Here is a 16,175-nt window from a genome sequence, read left to right as displayed (position 1 = left end):
AACTGAAGAAATAAAGATTTAGAGATGTATGATGACTATGCATTATTAATAGTAAGTAATAATTAAAAGTTTACTAGCAGACTTCAGAAAGTTTATTTGTAAACAAAAATACAAAAATCATCTCAATTTCATGTCTATATTTTAAAAATATGCCTTAGACAGAAATATATTGAATTTAATTGAAAAAATATTAAAAAAAATATATATATATAGAATAATTTTACTTTAAACATAAATGGCACATTATAATTTTTGACCCCATCAGAAACAAAAGTAACACACGGGTAGGTCACAACCAGATTTACTGGCTTCATCATGTTTGTTTTAATTATATCTGACTATGACATTGCGAAATATTTTTTAATACCACCTGATATTGACGGCGAAAAAGCTTCCAGTACAAAACGGCATTTTTATTAATAAATTAGTTATAGAGTATTATGCCAAATGCAGTTTTAATCTAGAAAGTTTTGTTTAATAAAATAGAGGAGGGGGATATATTTAAGAAATTAATAACACTTAAAAATAGTAAAGCAACAGGGTTAGATAATATTCCAGTGCAGTTCCCTCCCTAAATGCGTCACTCCGATGGTTACACATATTATCAATTTTTCTTTGTCAAAAGGGAGGGAAAAAGTTATTTATTAGCACATTGAAAAATATTGTTTAAAATGTGACGTATTGTAGAGTTTCAGTCGGGTTTTAGGAAAAATCATTCCACTGATTCAACAGTTTCTTTTATTTAACAAATTATATAAAGAGAGATATGGATAAAGGAAGTTAAGTGGGATGGTTTTCTTAGACCTGCAAAAAGCTTTCAATACAGTCGATCACAGGATATTGATTTTAAAAGTAAAGGCAATGGGTTTTGGTGTTTTGGCCTGTAAATGCATGAAGTCTTACCTTGAAAACAGATGTCAAATAGTAGATTTAAATGGTGTGTTTTCAGATTATTCGACCGTTTCTTATGGGGTTTCACAAGGCAGTGTTTTAGGTCCTTTGCTTTTTTAATATACATCAATGATTTGAAAATGGCCTGTTCAAAAAAGCTTTTGTTAAATGCGGATGATGCAGCAATAATTGTGTCTCATGAGAGGAAGGAATTTATTGAAAATGAAAAAAGTAAACAAACTGAGGAAGTCTCTTAATGGATTAACCTTAATAAATTGTCCTTACAGTTGTGTAAACCAGAATTTATTTTATTTGGTTCAGCTGCGAAACTGAGAAAATGTGCCAGATCAGAGATAAAAGTAGAGCATCAAATTAATGCACCCAAACATGAAGGGAAATATTTAGGTTGCATCTCAGACAGTAATTTGACAGGTGAGAAGATGGCTGTTATAGTCCAATCAAAGATTCTAAAATTAAGTTTTTAGCAAGACAGACAGAGCTCTTAGATTTCCAAACTTTACAAATATTGGCCAGTGCATTAGCGCAGTCATACTTTGACTATGCTGCAGTCTTTTGGTACAGCAGTAGTTCCACAAAAATGAAAAATAAATTGCAGACGGCCCAAAATAAGTTGCAGAATTGTTATCAAAGTACTTCTACTGACACATTTAAATAATGAATATTATAGTCAAATTAATTTATTAAAAGTTGGAAAAAGAGTCACTTTTCTGAAATTGGTGATGGTGTTTAAGATTTTAAAGAAAATGGTCCCAAAATATTTACTTATCAAGTTTTAGTTAGTGAGGTACACTGTCATTCTACAAGAGCGAGTAGCAGGGGTATTTGTCCTTGTAGATTTAAGAGTGAAACAGGTAGAAAGTCTTTCTGTGTACTGCTGCTTGGAATATACTGCCGAGGAGTTTTAAAGAGATTCAATTTGAAAGTTTTTAGAGAGGAAATAAAAAAATGGCTGTTTTACGGTTGAAGTTGAGGATTTTTGTTGTGCTGAGTTTCTGAGCTGATGATGTTTGCACTTTATGATTTGCTCGTTCATTTTTTAAGAATATCGATGACCACGATGGAAATCAGCCTGTGGCTTTTTGTGTATTTTATCCTCGACAGTTTTTAAGATATGAATGTCAAACTGGACTTGTTTGTATATTTTTGTTAAAATTGTTAAATAAAATCAATCAATCAATTTATTTATTCATTTTCCTTTAGCTTAGTCCCTTTATTAATCTGGGGTCGCCACAGCGGAATGAACTGCCAACTTATCCAGCATATGTTTTACACAGCGGATACCCTTCCTGCTGCAACCCAGTACTGGGAAATATCCATACACCCTCATTCACACACATACACTATGACTAATTTAGCTTATTCATTCACCTATACAGCACATGTCTTTGGAGCACCCAGAGGAAACCCACATGAACACGGAGAGAGCATGCAAACTCCACACAGAAATGCCATCTGACCCAGCCGGGACTCCCACCAGCGACCTTCCTACAGTGAGGCCTTATATATAAAGAAATCTATTTGCTTAAGTCAGCTGAACAGTAAACAACAACAGCAATAGAAACCACCAAAGGACACCATATGAACACAGCCAAAATGACTTATTAGAGCATGCACATCTTTGTCATTCCAATGGATTTTTAAAAATATGTACATGCCGCCTTTTCTTCCATGTTTCTTGAACTTTTCCCCTTTATGAGGAAAACTATTGAATACTATAAAAGCTGTTCAGCGTTTTTTTTTTTTTTCTGATTAACATTTAATAGACTTTAACTAAAAGTTTTAGATTCTGAGCAGGACAGCACACTGGTCAGGGTTCAACGCTAAGGATTTTTTATACTGGCCCGATCGGGCCAGTGGTTCTGATTTTTACTTGCCCGGCCAAAATTTTCACTGGCCCCACCAAAAAAAGAAGAAGTTAATAGCTATTTGATCGTGCGTGCGTGTGTTTGGGTGTGTGTGTGTGTGGGTGTGTGTGTGTGTGTGGGTATACACACACACACACAGTTGATTTCAGAATTATTAGTCCCCCTAAATTATTAGCACCTGTTTATTTTTTCCCCAATTTCTATTTAACAGAGAACAGATTTTCTCAGCACATTTCTAATCATAATAGTTTTAATAACTCATCTCTGATAACTGATTCATTTTATCTTTGCCATGATGACAGTAAATAATATTTGACTACATATTCTTCACTTCACTTCACTACAGACACTTCTATACAGCTTAAAGTGACATTTAAAGGCTTAACTAGGGTAATTAGGTTAACTAAGCAGGTTAGGATAATTACGCAAGTTATTGTATAATGATGTTTTGTTCTGTAGACAGTCTAAAAACAATTAGCTTAAGAGGCTAATAAATTTGACCTTAAAATGTTTCATAAAAAATGCTTTTATTCTAGCCAAAATAAAACAAATAAGATTTTGTTCAGAGGAAAAAATATTATCAGACAAAATATCAACATTTCTTTGCTCTGTTAAACATCATTTAGGAAATATTTTAAAAAGAAAATACAACAAAAGTGGGCTAATAACTATGTATATATATTTACAGTAATTTTAAAACTTTTTTTAGGGAAAATTATTCAGTTCATCAAGGCTATATTTATAAATGTAAAAAATGTTTAATTGTTAAAAATTTATCAAAATTTTAAATAACTGCTTTGTTATTGTATGTAGTTTCAAATAAAATCATTACGCCAGACATAATTGATTTTATTACTATTACCATTAATAAATATAATAATAATTAATGTTAGTGATTTCTGAAGGATCATGTGACTGGAGTGATGAAGCTGAACTTTCATCTTTAAAATCACTGGAATAAATGAATAAATTAAATGATAAACTACTTTTGAACAGTTATTTTATAGTGCAACCTTTCACAATTTGTATTTATGATGAAATAATTTCAGCCTTGGTGAGCAGAAGAAGCTTATTTTAACATATTTAAATCACACTGACCCCAAACTTTTGACCAGTTGTGTATAGAATATTTTATAAGTGAAAATGTGCACTTTAATTTTAACAGCTCACAGACATCGTCACCAAATACAAATCGAGGTCAGACTTTTTCATACAGAGCCTCATTTCAATTGTCAGGTTTTGTATAGATATCTATCTATTGAATTAATCAATCTATTAAAGAAACGTTGACTATAATTCTGTATTTTAGGCTTAAATTATAGAGAGACATAGCAGATGAACCGAGACTGCATCAGATCGCGAAGCAGATCAAAGTTGATTTTCTTTCGAGCCGTCAGTGCAGAAATGAACAAAACAACTGGCCTAACACAACATATTGTAAGATTAAAACATGGAAAAAAATGATTATAATAACTTCGGTCAATTTTCCTAACGGATGAACTGAGATCAGGCTGGATAAACAGCTCTCGGTAATATTTCAGCATGCTTTCACTTTCGCATTTACCGGTAAGAATGACATCTGGCCCTGCTCATCATTCTCTTTTCATATAGCCGTATATATGGCTATAACACAATCATAATACACTGTGATATAGCCTGGGTCGTTAGTTCGTTGCATTGTTTTGTTTTCTCGCTACAATCGATCCGCTCAATAGGGCAGAGACAGTCTCATTCAGGCGATCTCGGACTGATTGATTTGGCGTGGCCGCGGATGCCAGCGCAACTGCTGGACATATGCCAAAAAAAAAACGCGCTAACGGGGAAACGAGACAGATTCCGAATCAAACGTCTATGTGTCAAAGCACCGTAAGATTGTATTTGCACACAATTGACAGACAGTCGCAGCACGCAGCTCTGGCTCTATCTGGCAGGCAAAAAGGCCGCACTGGCCCGATCGGGCCAGTAACATCCTGTACACTGGCCCGAGTGTCTCGCACGCTGGCCCCGGGCCATCGGGCAGTCCTTATTGTCGAGCCCTGCTGGTTCTCCCGCAGCATGTTAGTTCATCATTTCTATCTTAATGTGTTGATCATTTTCTTTTGTGTTTCTGTATTGTGTGAAGGTCAACCAGTCCACAGTTTATGCTGCTATAATCTTTATTCAGTTTTATTCATAAACTATGTACAATATATACACTGTGCTCACGTCGGCTCCAGGTATCTTGGGTGAAGGTCTCTCAGTGACGTGGTCTCTTCTGGTCGCCGTGCGTCTCTGGTGAAGATGGGGAGCGGGAACGTTTCCCTCTGGCGTCCTGGACTGAAGATGCTGCACCAGCTGAGGAAGAGGAGGACAGCGGCTTGGTCTGGCAGGAGAAGGACGGCCTCTTTTTCTTCTCAGCAGCATAGGCCTCACTGAACAGATCGAGCGCAAACACACACAAGCAGACATAATGTGAGATTTTCACAAACACTAGAACATGCTGCAATGCCAAGTACAGTTTACTCACGCGTCTATGATGGGAATGACGTATTTGCCGCTGCCGTCCATCATGACTCCCTTTCGGTTTGGGTCGTCCACCTCCAACAGGAAGCTGCGGGGAATCCCTGTGCTCCTCCTGATGCGCTTGTGCGAAGCAGAGCTGCTGCCCTGTGAATTCATGAGTGACAGTCAAACGACAGAGCAAACAATCTGACTAATGGAGACAAGAGCTCAAGTTCACAGCAACCATAAGCTTAGAAAACCCAGTTACCCCTTTAGAGGGGCAGTGCCTAATGTGGTGTCCTGGGATCCCACAGTGAAAGCAGACATAGTTGGGTGGAAGAAGCCCAAGCAGTGTCATGGCCTCACTGATGAACATCAGAACCATGAGAATCAGCTCTAACATTTCTCCCGTAACCAAACCTGTCAGTGTCTGAACGCTCACCTGCTGGAGTAGTAGCACAGACTGGACTGGTACATCATCGCTTTTAGCTTGTCCTCCTCTGATGCCTTTGCCTCAGCCAGATTCTCAGTCTGTTTCACAGGCATTTGCACATTAGAATTTTATTTTACTGATTTGCTCTAAATAAACACCTTCAAATCTCCCTAAGAAGCTGCGTGTGTTTGTGTGTGTGTGTTTGTGTGTATTGTTGTTTGCTAAACACTGCGTATTGATATTCTGCACTACATGTCATTATGACGCCTCAAATGCAAACACCGCAGTTCCATACAGAGCAGCACTGGGGGGTGAATTAATCATTTGTTCAATACCTTCAACAGCTGCTCCAGTGAGAGGAGTGAAGAATCACCTGTTTGAGAGGATTTGGCTGATGGTCCAGCTTGATGTCTGCAAAACAAAGGAGCTTGTGTGACTAAAACACCACAGACAGACTCAAACTCTTGATATAACATCTATCAGAGGATGATTGCGCTCATTTCACATGACTTACCCAACAAATCTTCTGTTGGAGGACTTCAGTCCAGCAGCAGGGACCCGTCTGATGATGACCGACGTGTTTTTGGGGATGAGAGCATCATCATCTGTGTATTCTGACACCAAAATAAAGTTTGAATATAGCAATAATCATTTACCATGGTATACTTTGAGCGCCATTAGCATTTTAAAACACTCAAAACATCACTATATGTCACCATCAGAGTAATGATAACACATCACAGCTTCTACAAGTCTGTCTGATAACACATCTAATGTTAGTGTAATATAGTTTAAGTGGCTTTTCCTCATCTCACCTTCATCAGTTTGGGCTTTGCTGATCTTCAGCTGGCAGAACTTCAGCCTCTCGCGCCTCATGATCTGCCGCTTCAGCTCTCCCACAGTGATGTTGAGGCCCTCAAACTGGAGCGAGTCGTAGGTGAGTCGACTCTGAAACCTGTAATGAACACAAGACATACTGAACACAAAACACAGTGTGATAGCAAGGGTCAAACCTGAATGAAGGGAGCAGCAGGCGATCAATCGATGTATCCAACGATCAATAATATCAATAGTCTGCGAATAAGTTGCCACGAAGAACGCCGAGATCAGATGCCAATGACAGAGCGAAGTTCAAAACAACACAATAAGAACCGTTGCCAAGGATGCTGACGATCACGTGACGAGGCAGGCGCTAAAAAACTTCCGCGTTATTTTCTCATTAATAATATTGAAATCATTACTATGATAATAATAAAATAAACAGCAGAACAGTTGGACATCTCTGAATAAAACACAGCAGCGTTTCCGTACACGAATGATTCTGGCCATTGTAAAGAGTCGGGCGAGTCAATGATTCAGTGATTCGTGGCTGAATGAATCACTCAAAGCATCACTCGAATAAAGCGGTCTCTTGCTGCCACCTATTGGCGATTTGTTTTTCCGTTTTTAAAGTATTTATACACTTTTTTTAAGGCACCTTCAAATGTATTTTCTACTAAAGTTCATTCTTTCTTGATTTTCTTGATGCGTTTATAATGTTAATATAAATCCATTCATGTTTGTGTTTGATCTTCATTATGTGTTAAAATCAATACAATATTAAAGTTGCATCATCCAAATCCAAATTTTAGTTCAAAGCTTTATTATACAGCAATATTTCTATACATTTCTATAAGATACTGTCTATTTGAGTCAGAAGATTTTCAGTGTGTGTGTGTGTGTGTGTGTGTGTGTGTGTGTGTGTGTGTGTGTGTGTGTGGCAGTGGATTACAGTAAATGTAGAAATGATCAGAAGTGTGTGATATTTATTGTCTCTGATATTTCAAAACACATTTTAAGAGTCCAAAAGATTTACTGCCTGATGAAGCCTGTTATAATGCAGTTATGATGACCCTATAAATCTAGAATTGTCAGAACAATAAAAATGAGGGAAGAGATTATTTAGTATTTCTCCTCTTTTTTGTATGTGTAAGTGCTCCTTGAAGAAAAGTCTGCGTCTCTCTGTGTTGCTCAGGCTGCACTGCAGTGTCTATTCACAGGCGCGATCCCACTACTGATCAGCACGGGGGCTTTGACCTGCTCCGTCTCCGTCCTGGGCCGGTTCACCCCTCCTTAAACGACCTGGTGGTCCCAAGCTCCCCCAGCAGCACCATATCGATACCGAACTTAGCGTGGACACCCGATCGACATAGTCCACTGCAGTCCAGAAGCCCTGAACTCAAGCGATCCGCAGCCTCAGCCTCCCAGTAACTTGGATTACAGGCGCGCGCCACTGAACCCGGCGACAACTGAGAGAATCAGAGCTGTGGAGAATCTGATCATCACAGCGACCTCTAGTAGAGGAAAAATAAATGCTGAAGTAAATTTGACTTTTATTGGTCTTATGGCACTGAATAAAAATATTTGTCCCAAATAAAAAAATAATATAGTTATTTATAGTAAAGACTATAGTGTTTTGGGACCACACAGTAAAGTTCATTACACTGTATAATATAAAAAACAAACATTTGTGCTTTGTTTAAAGGTCAAGTCAGGTTTACTGTTGTATAGCTGCATGACAATGGATAAAAAAAAAAACTAATAAAAACACACATCTAGAAGACAAGAGTAAGCAGTAAAGTACACTGAGAAAAGGTGTTCAATTGCTGTTTTTTTGCATTAACAAAGAGTCATAAACACAATTTTACGCAAATGTATAATTTATAAAATATGTAATGAATAATACATATAGAATTAATATTTTCATAACTAAATTATTTATAATGTGTCATTTAACAGTAAAACATCTTGTCAAATAGGCCACAGTATACATCAGGAAATGAAAAGCTTTTAAATGACAACAGAAAAGCAGTTCAGCGACTAACATTCACTCATTCAGTGATATCTCATTTATTCATTCATTCACTAATTAAGTCAATACCTTTTCAGTCACTAAATATGGTGTCAGATGCAGATGTGGCCTCTATCAGTGTAATGTAATCTACATCTCATATTGTACAATGACTCTGATCTGTTGGTTGCAGATTAATAATCACAAACATAATTTTCTATTCATAAAAGCTAAAAACTTATTTAGTGTCAGAGAGTACAAAGTGATTTTAGTTTACCCTCTAATATATATTGCAACTGTTTAGTCTTTAGACCAAAGAGTTTGTGGTTTTTAATCTGTGTTGTTGCTGCTTTATTTCATCACCTCAGTGTTAGTGTGCAATTCAGAATAATGTGCAGCTAAAGATGAAACAGTCTATCAATTCATGCCACAGACTGTGTGAGATTCTCTCAAGTCTTATATTGAAAGCACTGATGGTCACAACCGCATCTGACACCACAGTATCTCAGCAAGGGTTAAATGATCATTGTTTATCTCAGTTAATGATTCTAATTATTCACGATAAGGAGCAGGTATTAAAGTGGAAGATTAAACCATTAAAGTTGTACTTTTTCAGAGGTTCACTGTTTGCACACTTAATCTTAAATGGATAGTTCACCGCATAATTATGATTGTGAAAATCCTAAATTAAAATTTTTGACTGAAATATCTCTTAGCTGCACAATATTTCAGCATCGATATCTCAATGCGATCATTCACAAAACTGGGTCAGTTGTCATTTTTGTGTGAAGTTTGCATGTTCTCCCCGTGTTTGCAAGACATGCGGTATAGGTGAATTAAATAAGCTAAACTGCCCGTAGTGTATGGGTATGAATGCAAGAGTGTGTGGGTGTTTCCCATTGGGTTGCAGCTGGAAGGGCATCTGCTGCGTATGCTGAATAAATTGTTGATTCCTTCTGTTATAATTCCCCAGATTAATGAAGGGACTAATCCAAAATGAAAATGAATGAATGAATGAGTCAAGATAATAGTTTAGCCTTTGCATATGTTATGAGGCCTGTGACTAAAAAAGGAACTTAAAAGCATTCAGGACTAATAAATTGCACATTTGTAACTTTAATAACAAAATAATTTATTTTTATATTAATAAAATGAAGACTATAACGGTATTATTTTACATTTGATTTTCACAATGCTGTACCTAAAGACTGTTAGACTCCTCAGAAAACAATAAAGCCCTGTTCATTTCATTTCTACAATTTTTTCATTGAATTTATCTCTGCTCATAGACTATTATAATTTATGCAGATGCACATCTATCATAAACAAATCACCCATTTTGTATTTTTTCTACAGCTATATGTATTATGATACAATAAACCACTTTTACTTTAGTAAAAAAATAAAATATACCACAGTATTTATTACATTTTATCAGTTAATAGTTAATACAGAATGTTGTGGCATTCACAAAAAAGCATAATGATCTTTGGTTCAAAAACATTATAGTATTTTACGACAAGATAACATACAAATTGTTTAATTTGTGACCATACTATACTGCTGTTTATTTTTATTCAATGTCATAAGGCTATGAAGTCAGTTTTTATTCATCATTCAGTTTTCCTCCACTAGAGGTCGCTGTGATGATCAGATTCTCCTCAGCTCTGATTCTCTCAGCTCTCGCCGGGTTCAGTGGCGCGCGCCTGTAATCCAAGTTACTGGGAGGCTGAGGCTGCGGATCATATATCGATACCGAACTTAGTGCACCAGGTCGTTTAAGGAGGGGTGAACCGACCCAGGCCGGAGACGGAGCAGGTCAAAGCCCCCGTGCTGATCAGTAGTGGGATCGCGCCTGTGAATAGACACTGCAGTGCAGCCTGAGCGACACAGAGAGATGCAGACTTTTTAATTGTTCTTTGTGTATTAAAACGAGATTTTTAAAATTATCATGGTAAACCATCACTGACTAAATTATTTAATGCATTATTACTATTAGTAGTCTATGAGAAATTAAACAATGTAAGCAACTCAAAATTAGATGCTTTCTTTTGCCCATTTTGGTGATTTGTTCATGTAATATACAAATAAAATAAAATAGCATACTTAGTAATCCTGAGTCTGACCATTTTACTTGACTAAACATCCCTAGTGAATCCTCAATGGCAGTCTATGTCTGTACACAATATATGATTCTGTGTGCCAAAATATTATGCTTGCTAAGTAGAGAGGAAAAATATTTGAAGTGAAAAACGTTATTTACTTTGCATGTAAAGTATACATTGACCACAGAAATTGAAAAAAATCTAATTTTAGCCTTTTTTTAAGGGACGATATATTTACAATTTACTGCTCACTTGATAGTAATCATTTGTCATTCACTACTTTGTTTCCTTTAAGTTAACAATCAAGTGCAAAGCCATAATTACCACTATTGAAAAGATAAAGTATTAACAATGTTACAAATGGAATTGATAAATCTGTAAATCTACATCTGTATATATATATATATATATATATATATATATATATATATATATATATATATATATATATATATATATATATATATATATATATATATATATATATATATATATATATATATTTTTTTTTTTTTTATAAGGGTGTAACTTTGGTTTGAGGAGTTGGGAGGACAAAATTGTGGAAAATGTTTTCTATTTAAAACCCACTTCCTATTCAATATATGATTCATTTTTTAATCCACGTTGCAGCTTGCTGTTTCATTGCTGTCTGTAATAGTTGTTTCAACTGCAATACCTGCTGATCAGAACTTTCGCTGAGAGCATCCACACAAAATTATTGAACGTGTTCATCCACACAATTATGTGCACAGATAAAAAAAAAACATTTTTTTAAAAGTTGGAGGAAGTCATGCTTCACTCTGGGCATGCAACAATCTGGGTCTTCTTTGGGGCTTCTCCACACCATAGCTCCTCAGATGTGAAAAATACAGTGAAGGTGGACTCATCAGACAACAATACATGTTTCACATTGTCTACAGCCCAGGATTTACACTGCTGTCATCATTGAAACAGGTTTGGCATTGACAAGAGTGATCAAAGGTTTGGCTATAGCAGCCTGGCCATATATATTGACCTATATTGACCCTTTGGAGAACAGTTTTGGTGGAAACCCAAATGTTGAGAAGATACACATTTAAAATTTAGTAAGTTGAGCAGCTGTGCTTTTATTTATTGATCTTTATTTTTTAATAGAATCTGGGTTAGCTCTAGGCATGGGCCGATGTCAGATTTTAATTGTATGATAACCTTGGACAAAAATATCATGGTATTGTGATGACTGCTCAAAAATATACTCTTTTTAAATGTCTGGGTAGAAAACAAAAACTATTTCCCCTTTATAAACAATATATTTTATTTTTGAAAGATTTAAAATATTCTGGAGCAGTAAAAATGTCAAGACTAAATAATGAAAATAAATCATTGTCTTCTGTCTTCATTAGTTTCAAAAACATTTCAATTTACACAGTGTCTTTGGATATTTTTTCTGCTGAAGATACTATTGTCCTAAAAATGTAAATAAAAAATTGTACACATACCTTACAGAACATTTTGGCAGTTTTAAAACCTTGAATTTTCCAAACCGTACTATACCTTGAAAACGGTTATCATCCCATGCCTATAGCGCCTGGACATCTCTTTCTTACAGCTTCCTCCTGCATCCACAGTGGATGTGGATTGTCCTTCTTAGTGATATTTTGTCACTACGCAGGATACCATGGCTCTTATCATATCACAAAGATGTGCTGCTTTTGAATTCTAATAGGTCACCCATAATATTGTGTGCATTGTAATAATTTAAGTGAAACTGCTATTACTCTAATAATTAAACCTTCACACTGCTCTCACTGGTGGCAATCAATAAAGATTGGGCAAATTTAGCCATGAAACCTCCAACACTAAATTGGCCATGGTTTTGTATACTTTTGACTAAAGTGACAGTGGTGTATTGGATCATAAAATATATAGCAAAATGGATTATAGTACGGGCGATTTGTTTATATTAGGTGCATCTGCATAAAATACAATAAACAATCTACAAGCAGAGATAAATACAATAAAACTTATAGAAATGAAATGAACAGAGCTTTATTGTTTTCCAATGAGTCTAACACAGGTAGAGTAATTGAATAGAATGTAAAATAATACCGCTAGTCTTCATTTTATTAATAATTAAATAAATTAGCTTTTTATAAAGTTACAAACGCTGTAATTTACAAGACCTGAATGCTTTTAAAATCCTCTTACAGTCACAGCCCAAGCAAATGATAAACTATAATCCAGACTCAACATGACGATGGTGTTTAAAACAGTATTTACTACAAATGACTATAGTATAGTTTTTTTTTTTTTTTTTTTTTAATTTGGGATCATACTGCTAATTATATGTATCCAATGTCATAAGGCAAAAAAGTCAACTTTACTTCGTCTTTCAGTTTTCCTCCACTAGAGGTCGCTGCAATTATCAGATTCTCCACAGGTCTGATTCTTTCAGCTCCCGCCGGGTTCAGTGGCGCGCGCCTGTAATCCAAGCTGCTTGGAGGCTGAGTCTGCGGATCGCTTGAGCTCAGGGCTTCTGGGCTGCAGTGGACTATGTTGATCGGGTGTCCGCACTAAGTTCGGTATCGATATGGTGCTCCTGGGTGAGCTCGGGACCGCCAGGTCGTTTAAAGAGGGGTGAACCGGCCCAGGTCGGAAACGGAGCAGGTCAAAGCTCCCGTGCCGATCAATAGTGGGATCGCGCCTGTGAATAGACACTGCAGTTCAGCCTGAGCAACACAGTCAGACGCAGACTTTTACATTAGTTTTTTTTTTTAACTTTGATTTGTCTTTCTAAATGTAAAACTGAAGAAATAAAGATTTAGAGTATGATGACTATGCATTATTAATAGTAAGTAATAATTAAAAGTTTACTAGCAGACTTCAGAAAGTTTATTTGTAAACAAAAATACAGAAATCATCTTAATTTCATGTCTATATTTTAAAAATATGCCTTAGACAGAAATATATTGAATTTAATTGAAAATATATCAAATTAAAAAATATATATATAGAATAATTTTACTTTAAACATAAATGGCACATTATAATTTTTGGCCCCATCAGAAACAAAAGTAACACACGGGTAGGTCACAACCAGATTTACTGGCTTCATCATGTTTGTTTTAATTATATCTGACTATGACATTGTTAATTATTTTTTAATACCACCTGATATTGACGGCGAAAAAGCTTCCAGTACAAAATGGCATTTTTATTGATAAATTAGTTATAGAGTATTATGCCAAATGCAGTTTTAATCTAGAAAGTTTTGTTTAATAAAATAGAGGAGGGGGATATATTTAAGAAATTAATAACACTTAAAAATAGTAAAGCAACAGGGTTAGATAATATTCCAGTGCAGTTCCCTCAAAGACTCCCTAAATGCGTCACTCCGATGGTTACACATATTATCAATTTTTCTATTTGTCAAGGTAAAGTTGAAAAAAGCAAGAGTTATTCCTCTTTTTAAGAAAGGTAGTAGGTTTGAGGTTAATAATTCTAGGCTGGTATCAATTTTGAGTGCTTTGTCAAAAGGGAGGGAAAAAGTTATTTATTAGCACATTGAAAAATATTGTTTAAAATGTGACGTATTGTAGAGTTTCAATCGGGTTTTAGGAAAAATCATTCCACTGATTCAACAGTTTCTTTTATTTAACAAATTATATAAAGAGCGATATGGATAAAGGAAGTTAAGTGGGATGGTTTTCCTAGACCTGCAAAAAGCTTTCAATACAGTCGATCACAGGATATTGATTTTAAAAGTAAAGGCAATGGGTTTTGGTGTTTTGGCCTGTAAATGCATGAAGTCTTAACTTGAAAACAGATTTCAAATAGTAGATTTAAATGGTGTGTTTTCAGATTATTCGACCGTTTCTTATGGGGTTTCACAAGGCAGTGTTTTAGGTCTTTTGGTTTTTTAATATACATCAATGATTTGAAAATGGCCTGTTCAAAAAAGCTTTTGTTAAATGCGGATGATGCAGCAATAATTGTGTCTCATGAGAGGAAGGAATTTATTGAAAATAAAAAAAGTAAACAAACTGAGGAAGTCTCTTAATGGATTAACCTTAATAAATTGTCCTTACACTTGTGTAAACCAGAATTTATTTTATTTGGTTCAGCTGCGAAACTGAGAAAATGTGTCAGATCAGAGGTAAAAGTAGAGCATCAAATTAATGAACCCAAACATGAAGGGAAATATTTAGGTTTTATTTCAGATAGTAATTTGACAGGTGAGAAGATGGCTGTTATAGTCCAATCAAAGGTTCTAAAATTAAGTTTTTAGCAAGATAGACAGAGCTCTTAGATTTCCAAACTTTACAAATATTGGCCAGTGCATTAGTGCAGTCATACTTTGACTATGCTGCAGTCTTTTGGTACAGCAGTAGTTCCACAAAAATAAAAAATAAATTGCAGACGGCCCAAAATAAGTTGCAGAATTGTTATCAAAGTACTTCTACTGACACATTTAAATAATGAATATTATAGTCAAATTAATTTATTAAAAGTTGGAAAAAGAGTCACTTTTCTGAAATTGGTGATGGTGTTTAAGATTTTAAAGAAAATGGTCCCAAAATATTTACTTATTAAGTTTTAGTTAGTGAGGTACACTGTCATTCTACAAGAGCGAGTAGCAGGGGTATTTGTCCTTGTAGATTTAAGAGTGAAACAGGTAGAAAGTCTTTCTGTGTACTGTTGCTTGGAATATACTGCCGAGGAGTTTTAAAGAGATTCAATTTGAAAGTTTTTACAGAGGAAATAAAAAAATGGCTGTTTTACGGTTGAAGTTGAGGATTTTTGTTGTGCTGAGTTTCTGAGCTGATGATGTTTGCACTTTATGATTTGCTCGTTCATTTTTTAAGAATATCGATGACCACGATGGAAATCAGCCTGTGGCTTTTTGTGTATTTTATCCTCGACAGTTTTTAAGATATGAATGTCAAACTGGACTTGTCTGTATATTTTTGTTAAAATTGTTAAATAAAATCAATCAATCAATTTATTCATTCATTTTCCTTTAGCTTAGTCCCTTTATTAATCTGGGGTCGCCACAGCGGAATGAACTGCCAACTTATCCAGCATATGTTTTACACAGCGGATACCCTTCCTGCTGCAACCCAGTACTGGGAAATATCCATACACCCTCATTCACACACATACACTATGACTAATTTAGCTTATTCATTCACCTATACAGCACATGTCTTTAGAGCACCCAGAGGAAACCCACATGAACACGGATAGAGCATGCAAACTCCACACAGAAATGCCATCTGACCCAGCCGGGACTCCCACCAGCGACCTTCCTACAGTGAGGCCTTATATATAAAGAAATCTATTCGCTTAAGTCAGCTGAACAGTAAACAACAACAGCAATAGAAACCACCAAAGGACACCATATGAACACAGCCAAAATGACTTATTAGAGCATGCACATCTTTGTCATTCCAATGGATTTTTAAAAATATGTACATGCCGCCTTTTCTTCCATGTTTCTTGAACTTTTCCCCTTTATGAGGAAAACTATTGAATACTATAAAAGCTGTTCAGCGTTTTTTTTTTTTTTT

At 35.5% G+C, this 16,175-nt stretch overlaps 1 protein-coding gene across 2 annotated transcripts; it reads right to left on the bottom strand.

Moving 5' to 3' along the window:
- Positions 1 to 4,915: 4,915 nt before the first annotated feature.
- Positions 4,916 to 7,974, bottom strand: si:dkey-23f9.8. 2 transcript variants are annotated; one of them, XM_068224231.2, is made up of 7 exons: positions 6,507 to 7,974; positions 6,206 to 6,305; positions 6,027 to 6,102; positions 5,701 to 5,789; positions 5,527 to 5,623; positions 5,284 to 5,423; positions 4,916 to 5,188 (listed from the first exon to the last, which is right to left on the bottom strand). In XM_068224231.2, exons 1-7 carry the CDS (start codon positions 6,664 to 6,666, stop codon positions 5,014 to 5,016), a joined length of 837 nt encoding a protein of 278 aa, XP_068080332.1. In that variant the 5' UTR covers positions 6,667 to 7,974; the 3' UTR covers positions 4,916 to 5,013. The 2 variants fall into 2 exon arrangements, with proteins under 2 accessions (XP_068080332.1, XP_073773317.1); XM_073917216.1 differs by lacking the exon at positions 5,527 to 5,623.
- Positions 7,975 to 16,175: the final 8,201 nt, after the last annotated feature.

This window comes from Danio rerio, chromosome 11 (genome assembly GCF_049306965.1).
Source record: "Danio rerio strain Tuebingen ecotype United States chromosome 11, GRCz12tu, whole genome shotgun sequence".
Lineage (NCBI taxonomy): Eukaryota > Metazoa > Chordata > Actinopteri > Cypriniformes > Danionidae > Danio > Danio rerio.
This window is presented reverse-complemented; position numbering and strand designations above follow the sequence as displayed.